At 44.9% G+C, this 19,758-nt stretch overlaps 1 protein-coding gene across 1 annotated transcript in view; it reads right to left on the bottom strand.

The window, feature by feature from the left end:
* The window catches only part of T265_03688 (hypothetical protein), a gene marked incomplete at both ends in the record, with an annotated part of 21,480 nt that extends 4,008 nt beyond the window's left edge, over positions 1-17,472 (bottom strand). Inside the window, one exon of the mRNA XM_009168230.1 lies at positions 17,359-17,472. Coding sequence (XP_009166494.1) covers positions 17,359-17,472 — 114 coding nt within the window. The remainder of the gene's footprint in view (positions 1-17,358) is intronic.
* Positions 17,473-19,758: the final 2,286 nt, after the last annotated feature.

Here is a 19,758-nt window from a genome sequence, read left to right as displayed (position 1 = left end):
GATTCTAGTTAGCAAACGAGGATTTCATGATGCATGCGCTGTATGGCATGGGATCAGATGGCTACTGAACTATCACCTAGACTATCGCAAATATTGAGGTAATTTAAATCCAAGAACGAAAATTTTCCACACAACTTGTTAGTTCCGGCGCCAATTTTGTTTGGCCCTCCCTGGGTGATCCGATTGTTTCTTCATAGTGTTAGGTGTGATGAGGTTACTGCTTCAAACCAGCCAGATGAGGGTCAAATGGAACAAGACCCGCAGCAGTCCACAAACCAGTGAAAGATTCTCCCGTAAAATGGAAGGCGTTCGTGCCACTAGTTGAACTGGAAGTTCTCAAAGGCGCCACTGACTTGAGCGAATGTTCCGATCGGCGATTGGTGCGACCACTGCAAAACACCCTTTGGACACAGCAAACGGTGATGATATACAATCGTGTCTTCGAATTTTCAACGATTAAAACAAAACAACACTTCTGTATTTCATGGAAATAGCAAAGCTCACTACCTCAAACGTGTGTGTGTGTGTGTAGGAAATAACGTTTTCAAATTTTCAGTGGAGTTTTTGTCTAGTATGTGTAGCCGTTTCTGAAAAATTGATGAACGCTTCACAGCTGTTCCGGGGATGCGAGATGGTTTAAATGGTTAGAGCGCGAATTTACTGACCGGAGGTTCCGTGGTTCGAACGCGACCTCTGCCTCTAGACTTCCCCTACCTAGGCTTGGGCAACCTGGCAGTATCTCAGGCCTCGTGCAACCTTCTGGTGGCATGGCAGCTAGGCACCGGAAGGGTGTTGCAGCTGAATGATTTTTTTATTTCACAGCTGTTCCATCACCATTGAGAACCTTCAGTAGTGTGCATCTCTCAGGAAGACTCGAACACACGACCTTCTGGCCAATCAGTTGAACACTTGAAGTTCCAGCTAAGGGAAACTGAACAGTGATGTGGCTAACTCGACACTCAGAAAATCCCAACTTGTGGTCACGTGTGGAATGGCTCCTTGATTGATGGGAAATTCACTCATCTTTTCCCCCGAGCTACTTATGGACTGATGATTCTTCATACGTTCCTAAAACCAATCCCATGCCCTTTCAGTAGGGCTTGGTAAACAGTCGGTAGTTTTTTTTGTTTGGGTGATGTTTCGCTTTTGACAAAAAACTTTCATCGGGCCAGGTTAATAGGTCACCAAGTTTTGCACAGAAGAAGCTGATAGGACAGCAGCCCAAATTGAAGTAAAGAACAAACTTCTGGGTAGTGGATATCCAGCCAGCTTAATTAGGCATCAATTACGAAGCGTGCTGGTACCGGTGGCAAAACCCGAACAAGGATGACCTGTGACCGCTGTTATTCCATATAAAGCAGGGATATCGGGAGTCATTCAGGTAATTTAAATCCAAGAACGAAAATTTTCCACACAACTTGTTAGTTCCGGCGCCAATTTTGTTTGGCCCTCCCTGGGTGATCCGATTGTTTCTTCATAGTGTTAGGTGTGATGAGGTTACTGCTTCAAACCAGCCAGATGAGGGTCAAATGGAACAAGACCCGCAGCAGTCCACAAACCAGTGAAAGATTCTCCCGTAAAATGGAAGGCGTTCGTGCCACTAGTTGAACTGGAAGTTCTCAAAGGCGCCACTGACTTGAGCGAATGTTCCGATCGGCGATTGGTGCGACCACTGCAAAACACCCTTTGGACACAGCAAACGGTGATGATATACAATCGTGTCTTCGAATTTTCAACGATTAAAACAAAACAACACTTCTGTATTTCATGGAAATAGCAAAGCTCACTACCTCAAACGTGTGTGTGTGTGTGTGTAGGAAATAACGTTTTCAAATTTTCAGTGGAGTTTTTGTCTAGTATGTGTAGCCGTTTCTGAAAAATTGATGAACGCTTCACAGCTGTTCCGGGGATGCGAGATGGTTTAAATGGTTAGAGCGCGAATTTACTGACCGGAGGTTCCGTGGTTCGAACGCGACCTCTGCCTCTAGACTTCCCCTACCTAGGCTTGGGCAACCTGGCAGTATCTCAGGCCTCGTGCAACCTTCTGGTGGCATGGCAGCTAGGCACCGGAGGGGTGTTGCAGCTGAATGATTTTTTTATTTCACAGCTGTTCCATCACCATTGAGAACCTTCAGTAGTGTGCATCTCTCAGGAAGACTCGAACACACGACCTTCTGGCCAATCAGTTGAACACTTGAAGTTCCAGCTAAGGGAAACTGAACAGTGATGTGGCTAACTCGACACTCAGAAAATCCCAACTTGTGGTCACGTGTGGAATGGCTCCTTGATTGATGGGAAATTCACTCATCTTTTCCCCCGAGCTACTTATGGACTGATGATTCTTCATACGTTCCTAAAACCAATCCCATGCCCTTTCAGTAGGGCTTGGTAAACAGTCGGTAGTTTTTTTTGTTTGGGTGATGTTTCGCTTTTGACAAAAAACTTTCATCGGGCCAGGTTAATAGGTCACCAAGTTTTGCACAGAAGAAGCTGATAGGACAGCAGCCCAAATTGAAGTAAAGAACAAACTTCTGGGTAGTGGATATCCAGCCAGCTTAATTAGGCATCAATTACGAAGCGTGCTGGTACCGGTGGCAAAACCCGAACAAGGATGACCTGTGACCGCTGTTATTCCATATAAAGCAGGGATATCGGGAGTCATTCGAAGAATTCTAAACACGGACAACATAAAAGTAGCTTTCCAGAGGGGGAACACCCTTCGCTCTGCACTGGTGCAGTTGAAGGATTGCCTTCCAGGCAAACAGAATCAGGGACTGTGTCTACAAAACCAAGTGTAACAATTGCACCAAGATGTATATAGGACAGATGGTCAGGTAACTTCACGTCAGGATAGGAGAGCATAGTAGAAAAATAAACATGTCGCTGACAAAGACTGAAAGACTCGGCAATTGCGGAACACGCACTGGACACAAAATAGATTTAGAAAATTTTGAGGTTTTGAGGCGAGGACTACGGTCCACGTCACAGAGGCTGATAGTCGAGCATCCCAGTGTTAACAGAATAGAAGGAGTGAAACTGGTAAGCGTGTGGAGAACGGTCTTGGGTCAATCGAGCTAACACGCGTTGGTGTGCGATTATCAGAGGGAAGAGTAGTCATCATCTGGATTCCACTTAACCTTACCCATCTGCCCTCCCCCAACTAAATCGTCGCAACTCTCACAAGACCACGAAGACCAAGGAAAATCTACCGATGGCATTTGAGGCGAATCATCAATTGAAGCACCCTGAAGTGGAAGAGATTAAGGAATAAGAGCCGATCGGAAATAATATGAAACTCCTCCAACGGATCAAATCAAGATTTTGGCAAATACACTAGCCGTCAAGAACCGTTAACTGACACTCATCACTGATCCAGTTTGACGATCTGAAGAGGACTTACTGACTGGTACCCCGTCTGTCTTAAACCCAAATTGGCCAACTTGGCTTGAAGAATCTTTTGTGTCAAAAGCTAAACGTTGCTCAGATGAAAAACTACCGACGGTTTACCAAGTTCTCCTGGAACGATGATATCTCAATCGGTTCCAAACTTCTTCCGCTCCTATGTCCTTTTACTTTCAACCATTTTCAAGAGAGATGCGCCCAACTTTTGGTAATATATCGAACTGTTAATTACTTGAATGGGTTTATCGGTTACTAGTCAATCGACGTTGTAAATGAATTTGTTTACCTGAGCTGCATAAGTTCCGGTGGACGGGCCGGAGATGAGATTATTTCTCAAAGACCAGGATAGCTTTTGCCACCCTCCGACGTGAGGTCAGTTTGTCTCTCAAGGGCAGGGTTTACACTACAGTGGTGCGATCAATATCAATTCACGGGTCGGAAACATGGCCCTCAAGCTGAGAGGACACACGGAAGATGTCAGTGGTTAACTATCGGTGCCTCTGAATTAGGGAATATCGGATTAGTAGTGAGGATGTACGACAGACGGGCTTGGGAAGAAGGACCTCTCCCGCGATAGACGAATTGCTCGTACTTCATAGGTTACGCTGGGTCATGTACAGGGTTTACACTACAGTGGTGCGATCAATATCAATTCACGGGTCGGAAACATGGCCCTCAAGCTGAGAGGACACACGGAAGATGTCAGTGGTTAACTATCGGTGCCTCTGAATTAGGGAATATCGGATTAGTAGTGAGGATGTACGACAGACGGGCTTGGGAAGAAGGACCTCTCCCGCGATAGACGAATTGCTCGTACTTCATAGGTTACGCTGGTTGGGTCATGTACTCCGTATGCCAAAGGACCATCTACCTCACGGAGTTCTCTTATTCTCAGCCTTGTGCTAAATGGAAGCGACCGAGACTGGTAAGGAAGTACGAAAACGCTAACCAGTAAACTTAGTCGGGTCGGCAACTGCCGCCTTCCTGGATGGAGACCTCGGAACTCAAGTCACCAATGGTTAATGACATTGGCAGAAATGGCCCAGTCGCGCAGTCAATGGCTCTTGCGTGTCAAAGCATTCGCCTTCAATGCGTATCTAACCAGTTCCCGAACTAACCTAGGCTTGGCTGTATGTCCCACACTCTCAACTTATCAGGTGATCGAAACCGTAGCATCCGGAACCAAGGTGCCCATGGTGCTGATAAAGTGAATTGGTATAGCTCCAAACTGCCAAGTATGCGCGCACACTTGTCCCCACGAGTGAAAACGGACCCCACCTAAACTTCCCAGGTGGAGTGCATAGCTCCTACTCCCAGGGTTTTGAGGACTATTCACGTTGCTATGCGTTTCAGATGAGGACGAAAAAACTGCCAAGTGCCTGTCGGTGACCCGTATAAAGCTTATTCTATCGTTGACGTATTACCGAAAACCAAGGTAACCATCGGCCAAGGGGAAATTCTTTGACTCCGTCAATAACTTGAGAAATATTTTCAAACACGCATTTGCTTATCGCTCGCAATCCTGTTGGTTACGATCTGCCTTTCGAATTTGAGTATCCAAACGATTTCTGCTGAAACCGAGGAAAATATCAAAACCAAGAGATTCAGCCGGGTTCCAGATGAGTCTCTTGAAAAAACAAATTAATTTGCTAGTGAGTGTATATTCGCTAATTTCGTGCAATTTGGTCTCAAGCAGAATATGGGGTTGACGGAAACTCAGGGACTGCGCCTACCTGATGAGCCCCAAGAAGGGCGAAACCGGTCTTCGGGTGTCGAGGGGTTTTCAGCAACCTTATGAGTAGTGCATTACTAAAATTCATAGGGTAATTTCATTGTCGGTCTATTAAGAAGGGCAAATTTGCTGACAATAACTATAACCATACGCTTGGTTCTCTTGGAAATTCTGGAACACTTGTTCAGATGGCTTTTCAAGAAAACCCTTCTGAATGGCAGGCACAATACGAAATGCTCCGGGGTGGACAAAAAACCCATTTCGTTGGACCTGTATGAAAACATCCTGTTACCACGTAGAATCATCAGCAAAAACCGGAGGGGGGGATAGAAATCCTAACCCAACCAAAGGTCACAGCGTCCCTCTTACACAACCATCTTAGCACTAGCTCATCCACACAGACGGCCAGAAGGTTCAGACGACATTCAAGAGGGACCATCAAATGAACCGAACCAGGAGAATTAACCCTAGGCTGAACCCAAACACGTGTAGGTTTCCCCACCGACGCAACACTTGTTCAACCACTCTAACACACAAAAATCCCTCGGCCGACACCCAACAGAGATTTAGCTTGACTTAGCTGATTGGTTCTCCTTCCGCCCTAAATCTCTACCAATCTCAGAACCTGGCCACTTGGCCAGGTCAAAAGCGAAATGTTGCCCAGCAATAAATCTACCGATTGTCACCAAACTTCTTCGAAAACCGTGTTACCTGCTTTGGTGCCTGCTTTGGTACCTGCTTTGCTACACACAAAAAGAAATCTCCAAGCTTTCAGCTTGGTTAAAATTCAAACGTTGACTGAATGGAGAAGTTAGAAGCTTATGTCGGTCCGAACACCGTCTAACTCACCTTGTATTTTTCACCACTCATGGTAAAAACAACGCGTTCCGTTCGTAGGCACACATGTGCCCTTTTATACCCTTGGTATACACAAGGACACCAGATTTGACAATCACCGAACAGCACGCCTGTCATTTGATACCGCCTGATAAATAGTTGGGTGAATTTAACTAGATCCATGCGATCAACTCCGGTTCTGTACCCCACAATTGAACAGCCGAACAGAAAAAGCAACAATGTTGCAATAAACAAACATACACAGTAGGGTGGCTACATCAATTTCACCACTCTGATATGAACAGTGATTTCCATATTGAAAAACGAGTACCGAAGCGCGCACCTGGAATTCCTAGCAAATCTGTCATCGTGGCACGTAAACGACGGTACTCAAATAATGGTACTTCATGACAAACAAATCGTCATATCGTTTTCAGAGCCCAACTACTTGTAAATCTACACAGAAGAGAAGCGCATTCCGATGATGACGCAGTATCCCGGAACGGATAAACTAGTTCGACGCGGTAAGCTCAAAGATGTGAGAAAACTCTAGGGTGTTGGCTTGGATGATTTTGAGCGAGAATGTAGCCTCATCGAATTAACCGAATTCCATACGGTTTACCAGGGAGATACGATCTCACAGAGGAATTTACATGCGATTTTGATTGATTCACTTCAAGGCAGACCAAGAACTGTGTGATCACATCTTGTTCATGGGTGCGAGAAGTAATGTTTAATGCAATCACTTCCAGAAACAGCGCTGATGCAAACTTCCCAGATGCTCTATGGAGACTCCCAAGGTGTCGGTTTTCGTGTTGTCCATTCTGCTGAATCACCAATTTTGCCCTGCAGTTCGCGTTCTTGTACCACGAGATCCAAAAAAGCACAGAGAGTGCTTGTTAACGAAACGAGGACATCTTGCTAACGAATGTAAAAAAGGCGCCGATGTTAATTAATTACGCACCCATTTGCATCCGCTGAAAAGTGTGTTGTCTACTTCCACTGTGGCAGCTTGGCTGTAGCTGTTTGCCTTGACAAAAAAGAGGAAATTTCCAAGTAGAGCTGGGGGAGAGGTTAACAGTGAAGACTAGGAGCAAAGAAAGGTCGATCACTGTTGTAGACCGCATTTCAATATCTCTCCTTCTCTCTTTCTGTCTTTTGAACAGTCCTTCATCTGTTCTGGCGTGATCGTTTTGGATAGTCCACAACACGGGGGTGGACTCGGCTTGTGCTCTTATCAGATTTCACCACCAGTGTTTATGCCCGGGATATGGCCTTCGGAAATCTGGCTTGTCAGTCTAACGTGTTATCATTGTTCTGACAGTATCTGAGTTCTGTCAAGATGCGCCCAGACATGGAAAAAGTACATGTGTGGAGAGTGACGCATCTCCAAGGTCACCATCGGTACGACACGTCCGGAAAGCAGGTGCGTTGGCGAAGTACACCAAACATGGCTTAGCAACATACGGCCAGCGGATTGGGCCTGAAGGTGTTCACGACCGGAACGCCGCCCCTGGCTGTACAGAACGAAAAAGTGAACGACCATATTTGGCCATTCAGTCATCCTATATATTTGCGCAGAAGCTCTGTATGTTTTGTCCGGACAACACAGCCATATCCCGAGTTCTCTGTCTTCTCCCTATCGCGTAGTCTGGCAGGCTCAGTGCAGGCGTAACCAATAGACGGCAGCCCACGATACAACACGTTTTATATCGGAACAGGCAAACAGCTGTTTATGGACAATATGTTGTTGATTATACTCAGTTGTCGGCATTGAATATCAACTTAATAAAAGGCTGACCAGACATAAGTTTCTGATAAATCACCTGGAAGGAAGGAGGCAACAGTTTGGAAACCGCTACTGCCAATTCAAGAAAACCATTTGGCCGTTATAAGAGTAGCTTCTGCCGCGTTGCAACAGCAAGGGACGATGCAAACTATATGGTAGTGTCACTCTTGTCATTAATTTTCCTATGTATATCCTGCCTGACTGAACGAATACCGAATTCTTCGTTCTGGAAGGATCGAGAATCGCTATTGTGAATAATCACTGTGCTATGTTCGAAGGACGTACGAAGAAATTGAAGCTGGCGATGACCTATGCCGGTACGTCAAGTTTTGTGGTAAACTTCAGCGGAGTTTTCCATTCTAGCTGGCAAAACATGATAGGACGATCATGCCAACGATCAAATTGCACAGCTGAACGAACCTAGCTGACTCACACGTCTAACAGGCGGCTAGGGCTCCACGGCACCTAATCAACTAGTCACATGAAGCCACATGGTCCAGGTAAACATCATAAGATACCTTCTCTGCGAACCGTTTAACCAGCACACTTTTGCGTTTTCTGGTTGGGAATCGTCGGCGAATTCTTATTTAGTACAAGTCTGAACAATATCACCGCACAGCGAGCAAGATTCACCGTCACAACAGTCGATGCGATATGATATGCGATCTGTTGCACGACAGCGATTACCGCCGCTACTGGTCGTCCGGCCACAAGACACAGAAACTTAAGTCTCTGTCCTTAGACCGCTGTTTGTGTTGAGCCGCAGTGTCCTAGACCGCCGACGGTAGGTTGTTGATCGCAGAAGTCGAGCTTTGTTGGAGCAGGATTGCGCCTGAACAATCAACTGCTCAGTGACGTCTGTGGTTCCCACTGGGTTCCAAGCCCTGAAGTTTATCCATCAGTCGGTTGAATTATTTACGCAGGCCGTCGAAGGTTGACAGCGGTGGCTTAGGAACGAGGTTGAGTGGTATACATTGTTCCGGTAGGTAGTAATCCGACATCCACCGTTGGTGGATGTTAAAGTAACCTAAGAAAATATCTGTAAATAATATTTTTTGCTGTTCGGAACCGACCGGCTCCTAAAAAAGGATGCAATGGAGTCACATCGCACGATTGAAGAGGCATGTACATTCCCCAGTACCATCTGGGAGCATCCGGGTGTTCGCACCGGGTACTATAAGTTAGTTAACGTACATCGACCTTATCTTGTTTGTTCCAACGCTAGGACAGGCTTTGAGAGTCGTGGTTTAAGATCAGGGAAAACAAATACGTGGTTATTCGACAGACAGAGAGACACCGTTCAGAACGTAGTCTTATCCCTGTCCAGGATTTCTTGTCAGTCGCAGTGGTATGACATATGCATCTCATAGTCCCACATGAGTCGCTCAGCGTGCCGGGACACCTCCTGTTTAGCGTATCCCAATGTGTCTGAATAGTGTATCACATTTGTGCCGCCAACTCGTCCATGACAAAAGTCTCCACTTGATACTGCTGTCCCATCGTTTCCCTGAATTAGTCGAACAGTTTATGTGTGAGGAGTGAACTTTCCACGAAGGCATACATAATCGGACACCCCGTACCCATCCGTGATCAGAAAGGTGAAAAGCTTGTCGCTACAGACCAGATATTAGTTGCTTTTTAAAAAAAAGTTATCCAATTTCGTTCATCCTGTGCGTTCCTTGACATTTACCACATCCGGGAAGCGTGGAAACAACGCTATCTGATGCCATCTGGGAAAGCACAAGCACGCGTCCGGTCTTCTGAATTTTTGCGAGGATCGAAGGCCGAAGTAAGACCCAAATATGCGTCAGCTACTCAATAGAACTGATCGACACTTTCGGTGGTAAGGATGGTATGGATCTTGCCGAATTCATCGGACACAAACTGCCGCACTTCACGCGACGGCGTTCCATACTTCATCGGGGCCAAGCAAACGCCCACATCCTCTTCGGTTGGCCGTCGATTTATCGGAAACCTATCGTACAAGACTTCGGGAACCTTATGGTTGTATTCAGGATAATAAGGGCAACCGAGAAATGGTTTCCCTGCCTTCGTAGACAAAAATGCACCGAACGGCCGGTCCCAGGTAGATTGGGGTGAATTTTGGTGTGAGCATACTTATAAGAAATTGAACATAATCGTACCGATCATACACGGCACCTCCAGTCAGCAAGCTCGCGCCTCAACCACTGGGCCATATTGAGGCTCTCAAATTCGACTTCTAAAAGAAGGTCCGCAAGTTTGTAGGCTAACTTGAAAGTGGACAGAAACTGTTCTGTTTAAGCCTATCTGGTCTACGAAGGCCTTTCTGTAACGTACTGGATCAGATACTTAATACCGCAGAGACATTCCAAGAGTGTCACTGCGAGAATATCAATGCTATCTTCATCCATCTCCACGCGTCCGACAGGCGTACACACAAGAAGTTTACCTCCAAACGAACTGACCTAATTTCCTTCTCTTACTTGATGGTAGACTAAATCTGGTCATATCTCTAATTGACTGCGGATAATTATCTGAATGTTCTATGACCTTCGCGTGCAGCTTCTCCAACCGCTGTTTCCGTCATATAGTAGTTATTTCATTTTCTCACCTCTAATCCTGTATCGATCTGAACCGGTCAGAACACGTGATTGAAAACTCATTTTCTTCCCACATCGTTTCCTTCTGTGCCAGAAAGCTATAGTACTAAGTATCCTATTCACAAGGCTCCCAGCAGATTCGAACTGCATCCAGGCCTAGCCATTTCCTCATGAGAAGAAAATGGATAGTAATGAAGGTATTATGGCTGAGTAAGGCTTGCAATATTGCAACTACTCAGGCACTACCGTAATACCACCGATTAATACGGTCTCGCTCTACATATAAGGCACAGACTCGGCGGTCATATTGGCTCTAACATATTCCGTCAGTGTGTTAAATTGACTAATTCGTTTCGGTCATGCGTTGAATCGTGTTAAAAGTGCTCATGCTGTTTGAAAAACTCCTTGTGCACTCTGATTTTGTAGTTTTTTTTATCGTTTAAGGGTGCGCGATCAGGCAGATGACTAATCACGCCATTTTGAAAACTACCATGTTCGGGAAAATTTGAATTTGAATGTTACCAGCGGATGTCAATACATGGATCATCAAGTCCAATGTTGCCAATGGCGAGTGAAGCTACTTTTCTCATACCATTACCGTTTCAACTTCTGGGGCGAGACGGCCTGGTAGTTAGAGCACGAATCTACTGACCGGTATGTTCGTGGTTCAAACCTGACCTGTGCCTCTCAACTTTCCCTGTCTAGGTTTGGGCAACTTGTCAGTATCCTAGCCCTTATGCTTCCTTGGGGTGGCATAAAAGCTAGGCACCGAAAGGGCGACGATTTTGTCACGTATTCTGTAGGATTTACAAGATAACCAGACGGCCGATTGAGATTCAGTGGGTGGGAATTTTCGGGTTGGTTGTAATAGGTCCTTATTCGCTCAGAAAGTGGTCGAATATTTTACCAGGACGTTGGCGAATTCCTATATTTGACAAAACACTACCGAGTGATACATCATGCTGGTGTTCGAACTCCCTACCATCTGTTGGGATGTACTTCACTGACCTGAAGAGTAACAGCTTCACCTGAATCAGAACGATATCAAGCACAAGCATGTTATCGGCAAATCGAACACACTGCGTCAGGAACAAACATAACTGAGGTGTAAACCAACCATGTGTCATTGATCTTAAATCTCTGTGAACTGCACTCTGTAACGCTGTCAGGGGAATCCGGAGACAAGGTTTAAAAACTTTTGTCTATCCCCGTTTGGTCTAATGTGGAATAAATTCTTTCCGTAGAAATTTTCAAAGAGATCACGGAAATCCGAGCAATCAGGACCGCCGGTGATGTTTGTCTGACTTATCAAATATGGTCAAAAGTGCTTTAATGGCTTGGAATGCGCTCGAAATCTTTCAACGGTTTCAATAGTTGAAAATTGAGTATTAGTGAAGCAATGCAGAAGCCCTACTTTCCCTGAACCAGCTCCGAATGTAACGGAACTACATAACTGCCAATGGAATAACCGTTTTTTTGTTGAGACAGATTTCATTGATTGTTCTTTACTCGCCCTTGACAGGTAAGTTGTATCCTTAGTATCACTTTTGACCACGCGACAGCGATCAATAGAACAGCTGGCTCGCACGTCAATTGATTTTTCTGGCGCACCAGGCGATCAAGCGGCTATCCAGACTGGGGTTCACAGTAATAAATAAGCATTAAGGGACTGTGATCTACGCAATGAATGAGAAACGAGAAATATTCCATCCCTCTATTTTCTCCATCACTCAGTCAATGACGGATTTTTATGGTGCAATCTCTGTAGAGGATCACTCTGAACATGAAAAAAATTTTGGCTGGCTAGGTATCATGTATTCTATGTACATAATCATGCTACTTGCAAATACACATTCACTTTGTGGTGACGTTTGACTGCAAACTCAATCAGATCAATTGGGATACCAGCAGATTTAATCTTCGCCTCGTCGTATCAGCGTGTGTCGTATTAGAATCGAGAGGAACTGAGACCTAATGTAGCTTCATCTCGCATTAACGTGCCTGGGTGTAGCTTGAGACGGCGATTTCAAAAAAATGCAAAAACACTGAAATTTGGACATGGTGTGTAAACCCATACGGGTGACACTGCCGAAGATTGCCATGGGAATGGGTAACTTTCAGGCGGATTAAAGTAAATTAAAGTTAAGATTATAAATTACAAATTAAATTAAATAACTGGATTAATTATATGGCATTTAACTAATTAAAAATTAATTCGAACTAAATTAAAATTTCAAAAATGAACTTCAAAATTGAAAACTACCGATTATTTATCAAGTCTTTTTGAAACGAAAAGGGTGGGTTGTTCCACAAAAGAGTTCAAGTTAATCCAAACAAGATAACTTTGTGCGAGAAAATGTTGACCGGCTGCCGGTCAGGCCAAGAGTAACTTTTGAGTGCACAGGGCGAATTTGGGGATGATTGTGTTATTTTCAGACACGAAAAGTACACGTGCAGAGAACTACGCGTCCTCGAGGTCACAATCGGAATCTCACCTCCCGGATGGCATGTGCGTTGGCGGAGTTTACCAAGCGCGACTCAGCAGCATACGCCCGGCGGAGTGGGTGTGAAACTGTGAAAACGACAGGAACGTCGCCAGTGCGTGGACAGAACGAGCAGGCGAACAACCGTATTCGGCCACTTAGCCATCCTTTATATTTATGCAGAAGCTCTGTATGTTTTGTCCTGACAAAACAGCAGTGTCCCGGGTTCTCTGTTTCCCTAGTGTAACGGTGATACTACTGATGGAAGTGACATGCGCGTAGTATGTTTTCTCGTAAATCCGCTTTGCGTCTCTTGAAAAGTGAGATCTATTACGGAATTTGTGGAGTCACTCTGTAGCATTTGCTTACAGTTGGGGAACAGTCAATGAATATCCAGGAAAGTTCAGGAAGACGCGTTCAATGAGAAGATGGATATTCAGTTTTTGTAAACAAGGTGAGATTTGCTCCCCTGTCCAATAGTCTGTAGCTGTTCAGCTGGCAGTTCCTAACAAATAACTTCACAGCGAAGGCCTTCTTTCTTTCACTAGTAGTGTTGCAGGCTCAGTTCATGCGCGACCAATGGACGACCACTTACGGTACAACAATCATTAAGTTCAACAAGGCTGAATGATGAGTAACTGTTTGCGATAAAGGTGGTGACTACTCTCAAACCGGTCGCGTATCAAGTTAGCAGAAGCTGGACACAGATGATGGCATCGCTATTTAAGGGGGCGTGGTTGAGAGGGAAGTCAGATTCCTTCCTCATCCTGAAAGGGTCTCGCGGGAATATATGACTTATGTACACTTGACACCCACAAGTCTGGAGCGGTGCCAGACCAGACACGGATCAGTTGCATCGTTGGGTTTTGGAGTGCTCTTTACAACAACGACTTGGGCATATTAGGAGGGCCTTTCATCGAAAAAAGACACGCAGTGCACTTCAAACTATGTGGACCAAAAAGCAATGATCTTGAACAGAACAAGTTTCAAAAACCGTGAAGATAAGTCTGCGTTCCTGGTGCGTGAGACTGGACTTCACCGGGAACAGCATCGAAGCACCGGTTCAGCTTCAATAGTTAAAGCGAAATCTTCCGGGACTTCTGGTTACTTTTTCCTGAAATAAGTCTCAATCACTTTTCAAAGTGTGTCGAGTTACTGAACTAGCATTTTGCGTTACTGCCTTCAGAGAATAAATTTGCAGCTGGATAGAAAGATCAACTACTTATGAGTAGCTACCATATGAAATAGTTTATTTAGGTGGGGGATTGACGTGGAACACATGCACCGCACAAAAGGAAGACTTTGAAGATAAAAGGTGTTTTGTTCGTAAAGACATAAGTGACGCAGTGGAAAGCCCTTAATTCCAGGTTGTCTATCGTTGCTGAAACCAGCATTTCTCATCCATTAGGAGCGAAGACATCCTGCATCCATAGTAAGCATGGGGACTTCTTGGTTACCATCCCTTCAACTTTTATCTTCAACCACTTTACCGGAGTTTGTTTGTCACCCCATCAACCTTTATCTTCAACCGCTTTCACAGTTCGGTTACTACCTCATCAATGTTTACCTTCAACCACTCAGATAATTTGTTTAACGCATGCACAACCACTGTCATCAACATTCGCCCGACGACTAACCGAGAGTACTGGAATCTTATCCAAGACAAACAATACAAGTGCATCCTCACTCACAACGTAAACGTGTATATGTATGCGGAACAACGACAGCAGGATGCCGACGCTCGTCACTTCATACCGCGCCTTGACCAGAGTCAGTTGAAACCCACGCACGACTCACTGTGCAGGAAAAGTCTGGGCTCGATATCGTTTTGGATTAAACGACAAGAAACAGGCCAGATTTCAACACGCTCGGTCAAGACCCGCATTCAATTCAACTGCGTCCTGCAACTTATAAAACCAGCGGATTCTTACCACTTTCTTATGAAGCTTCTCTCCGCCTATCGCAAAGGCATATAGCTATGTATTGCACAACTTCCAGTCATTTATTGGTGCGCGGTGAAAAAATCCACGGGATCCGGGGACTGAGAAGGAATCAACCTGCCTGGGAACATCACTAACGAGAGATTTAGCTGGGTTCGAGGTGAGTCTCTCGAAAAACCAAATTAGTTTGTCAGTGAGTGTATATTCGCTAATTTTGTGCTATTTGGTTTCAAGTAGAACATGAAGTTTTTTCGGAAACTCAGGGACTGCGCCTACCTGATGAGCCCTAAGAAGGGCGAAACCGGTCTTCGGCTGTCGAGGAGTTTTCAGCAACCTTATGAGTAGTGCATTACAAAGGAAGTAACCTTATTTTCATGGTTATTCGCATTGTTGTATTCAGTGGCTTATCAGTGACCCGAATTTCGTAGTCCTACGGAAGGGATAACAAGCTGGAAACTCTGGGTACAATCTAGGCACAAACAGGTCATAAATGGCAGCTGACCTCTCTTCCTAATGGCTTATCTGTAAAAGGTAATCTTGCATAATTGGTAACATCACTTGCTTTTGTACTTGTCGTATCACTGGGTGCGTTCACTCTGATTTACACTAGTTGCAGCTCAAACATCCGCTACTTGAAAAATCCCAAGTTACCAAGTAACTGGTTGATTGGCGGCTACTAGACGGCTCATCATTTAAGGTTTGGTTAAAACTTAAACTCAAGGTAGTTTCGCCTTTTCCATTGCAACTGCACACTCGTCATTTTCAGGAACTATTTATTTATTCATTTATTTATTTATTTTTATTTTTTTATACTTTATTTTTCTTTGTCACCCATCGGCATTGACTTTGATTCGTTGAAATTGTTGAGAACAGGGGGCTTTCTGACTTCAACCGAACCCCTGCTCATTTTGAAGCACGTGATCGTTTTCCTGTTTTTAGGTAACTCTCTGTCTAAATCATGGAGACATGATGGGCCATTCTTGATCAGCGGACGGTCTTATTTCATCCGAAGCGAGCCTCTCGAGAAAGAAACGCACCGCTTGTGAGCAACACCCATTAGAATTTGTTGTTTTTACGAGCGAAATTCGACGATGACAACCGTAGCGATGTGGCTTACCAAAGAAGATATGTTTGATCGGCTCATACAACATTGTCTGGGTTGTATGGTTGTTGGCAAATTAGGCCCGACAAAAGTTCGTAGACGTGTGCACCATACAGGCTTTCCGTTGGCGATTACTCACAGCTGGAATGGATACTAAAGTGTGATAGAGACTGCACTTTTCAAGAGTGATCAGTTACGTTTTCTGCACTGATCTGGAATACACCGTAGTCGATGCCGTTGTCCGTCAAAGTGAACAGAGTTTAGTCAGTTTCTCGTTTGTGATGTTCAAAGATATACATGTATCGCGATATCTCGAATATCGTAGCGACTGAAGCATGAGGCGGCCTGGTGCAGCACATTCAGTTGCCTGAGAACATCATTAACGAGAGATTCAGCTGGGTTCCAGGTGAGTCTCTCGAAAGAACCAAATTAGTTTGCAGATGAGTGTATATTCGCTAATTTCGTGCAATTTGGTTTCAAGTAGAACATAAGGTTGACGGAAACCCGGGGACTGCGCCTACCTGAAGAGATTCAAAAAGGGCGAAACCGGTCGTGGGCTGTCGATGGATTTTCAGGAACCTTATGAGTAGTACATTACAAAGATAACCACTCATAGCTGTTCTATACTCATTCGCCGATCGTGATTACGTGAAACACTGGATAACTTCCTGCCTCACAAGGTTTTCCTTATATATATGGGCTTATCGCATCATAAAAGCCTCATAGAAGATGGTATATACAAAAGGGACACTTTAATCGCACAATAGAGACAGAATTACCACTCACTCACTATAACTCATTATAAATATGTCTGAATTAGCTGAAAAGTTCATAAACTCCTAGCAACGTGCGTCTCTTGCATTCCTTCGCAACTCACTGAATAGTGTAAAGACAGCGCAAGTTTGTGTGCCATTTTTTTTGTGCCACTGAGACTATCGTTAATAAAGATGCCAATGGGCTGTTGACCACGAAGGACTCAATGTATATGGGTTTCAAGTCCTCAAATACTGTTCACCCATGATCTCCAATTCAGTTTGTTTCAGTCTGGCACAGAGAAAGCACTTAGTTCTGAGTTTCGAAGGCTCTTCTACTTGGAGGTTTGATAATCACGCTGTTAAAAAAAGCTGTAACATCTTCACACATTCACTAATAAGCCATCACATCACGCAATTTTATTCTTATTCAGTGAGCTTCGGTTCAGGTAACGATCAAACGAGACCGCAAAGTGTTGTCTCTTATTCGTTTGGAAAGGCCAAATTTCGATTCAAAAGCATCACTTTGCTGGCTGGGTTTGCTTCAAATTACCAAATGTACAACTGCAACTCAAAGTGAGGATTTCCCAGTCTCAAATATTGCCGGGCTATCTCGAGCCAAATTTCGAATCCACTCCACAATTGCAAAATCAAGTAAGAGTTACCCCCAATCCTGATCGAAAGTCTATGACTAAGCGGCGGGGTTCTTAACAACACACAGGGAAGCTCGGTTTCTTACCTTGTTCGTAGTCACATCGCTCCTGCTTGAACGGCCATCCTCCTGTTCTGGGGTAATTGTTCCGGTGAGTCCACACCAAAGAGAAGCAGCACTGCACTCGAGTTTCGCTGTCATTAGAGCGAATCAGCAGTGCATATCCAATGGCCTTGCTGGGATTTGAACCCCGGACATGTGACACGCGAGGCGAGCGTGCAACCACTACTACACCAACGCACGCTGGACGCATCTGAACTTTCACGTCTGAACAGGCAAATGTGTTCACACTTAAGCGATGCGATTGGTGTGCCTGAATATGCATGTGATCTGCGCAATGCTGGTGATTTCCAATAAGGATGAAGCAGGTGTACCGTGCTTCTTGGTACCATATATGTGCTGATCAGCCGCCCGTTACCGAATGGTTTAGTCTTCATATAGGAGCCGGGACGCCGTGGATTCGAATCTTTACGGAGATTCCAAGGAGATGAACTGATGAAGATGGCAAATAAGGATGAAACAACTGTACCGTGTGCAACTCTGTACAGTGGTTTTTGGCTTCACTTGAGAAAAGACAATTCCATTTAAAGCAACTGAGCTTCACAAAACTACGAAGTGAACCGAGCAATGAAGGTAACACATACGTAGCTCTTAAGTTTCAGTAAAAAATGAACTACTACAGGAGCTGGCAAAAATGTGAAATCGCACTGCAAAATCTCATGATACCACTCTCCTGGAACCACACACTGTTTGAATACTACTCATAATTGTGTATGGTTCACTACTAGCCTTTCTTTTGTTTGAAATCATCAGCGTAGTCCTTACATCTCCATCAAGCTTATTGCGTACTTGAACGCCGACCATTACAACATATGTTGCGATCAATACTTAGTCGCAAAACAACTTGGAGCCGACGGGATGCTTGGGTGAAAATCCATTTTATTATATTCTTCTGTTCACTCTGTTCACCTGTATTTCATTCGTCGGCCTACTAACGAATGTCTCGAAGCGAGTGTACCAATCGGAACTGACTGACGATTAATTTGGCTGTTCCATTTACAGGAAATAGTCGAGTTTTGGTCAGCGCCAGAACAACAGTGCGTTGCTACAAAGTTTGTGGCCGCTAATACTTGCCTGATTACTATAAGAGGGTCTTTTCCCGTAATGAACGCTTCGGAATCGCCGTTGGACACCAAGGATAAAGTATGTTTTCTCTGTCCGATTCCCATTGACGTACAGTTCAAAATGGACGTCAAAGAGATCATGCAGCATCTTCTGAACGACCAACTGTACAGCCAGGACGGGCTTCGATGAGACAAATCGTGTACTTTTACCAGTGTCCGCTAGATCTCACACCATGGACTAACGTGTGGGTGCACTATGATTGAGGGTGAGGGTTCACGTGCCGCGGAGGGCACGAGAACAGTTGGCCCTTACAAATGGGAGTTGGGTCTGCTTAAACGGAAAGGGCTTGTCGTTTAGTCGGTACTACCATGGGAACTTCCAGGACAAGCCTTTGACACAGGTCTGTTTAATTTAATTTATGCAATGCGCGCCTGATGGGACACAGTGAAATAACTCCGGGGATAAAATGATCTGTCGGGACCGATGGAGGTTGCGCTTATCCGTCCGTAAGCTCCGGTTGACTATAGTAGGCAGGTCGCGTACCAGTTCATTTACAAAACCCAACTTCACTGAATAGTACTCGAAAGTGGGAGCCACTTTCATCCACTCGATCTAATCGACAGTGACCGATCAAGCTTAGCCGATTTTCGACCACATGCATTACAGAATTACGACTATTTGCTCTTCTTCCTCAATGTAGATTGGCTGTGATGAAACCCCTTTGGCGCACATCTGCTCATGTACAACCAAACGCCCAGTTTTCATACGAGCCCACGAATATACACTATATAGCAATTAGCTGAAGTAATGTGTGTACCGTATTATCTTGAGGGTCAGTTACTGCTGTACTGGAAGCCGAGCTGGTTTTGTCCACCCCGTTGCGTGCACCATTCGTCCAGAATACTCTTTCCCGCTCAACAACTCGTCGTCATGACCTGTTACTACCGGCTGTTGAGGTGTATTACCCCCACGTTTTCCTTTGTTCCAGTGAAACGCCTCGTCGGTACATCAGGACACCGTTAGTTTTCTTTTGTTGGCAGCCATCGTAATTATGACAGCTTATCTGGAGGAACAAGCAGCTGTCTTCCGGTCACCAGTGTCCACTATTGTGGCTTAGAACACCTTCGTTTAGAAGGATGCAATGTCACCGATATTCTGTACCAAACAAAGGCTAAAAAATGATGATGTGCGCCCGTCGGAACGCTGATCATCGCAGCTGTTTAAGCCTCAGTAAAACGGTAGTTATCTGAACCAGAATTTGCACTTCTGAAGTACATTGCTGTAACAGAATGCATGTAAATC

Source organism: Opisthorchis viverrini (assembly GCF_000715545.1).
Source record: "Opisthorchis viverrini unplaced genomic scaffold opera_v5_53, whole genome shotgun sequence".
NCBI lineage: Eukaryota > Metazoa > Platyhelminthes > Trematoda > Opisthorchiida > Opisthorchiidae > Opisthorchis > Opisthorchis viverrini.
The sequence above is the reverse complement of the archived record's forward strand: the minus strand, read 5'-3'. Positions and strand labels throughout refer to the sequence as shown.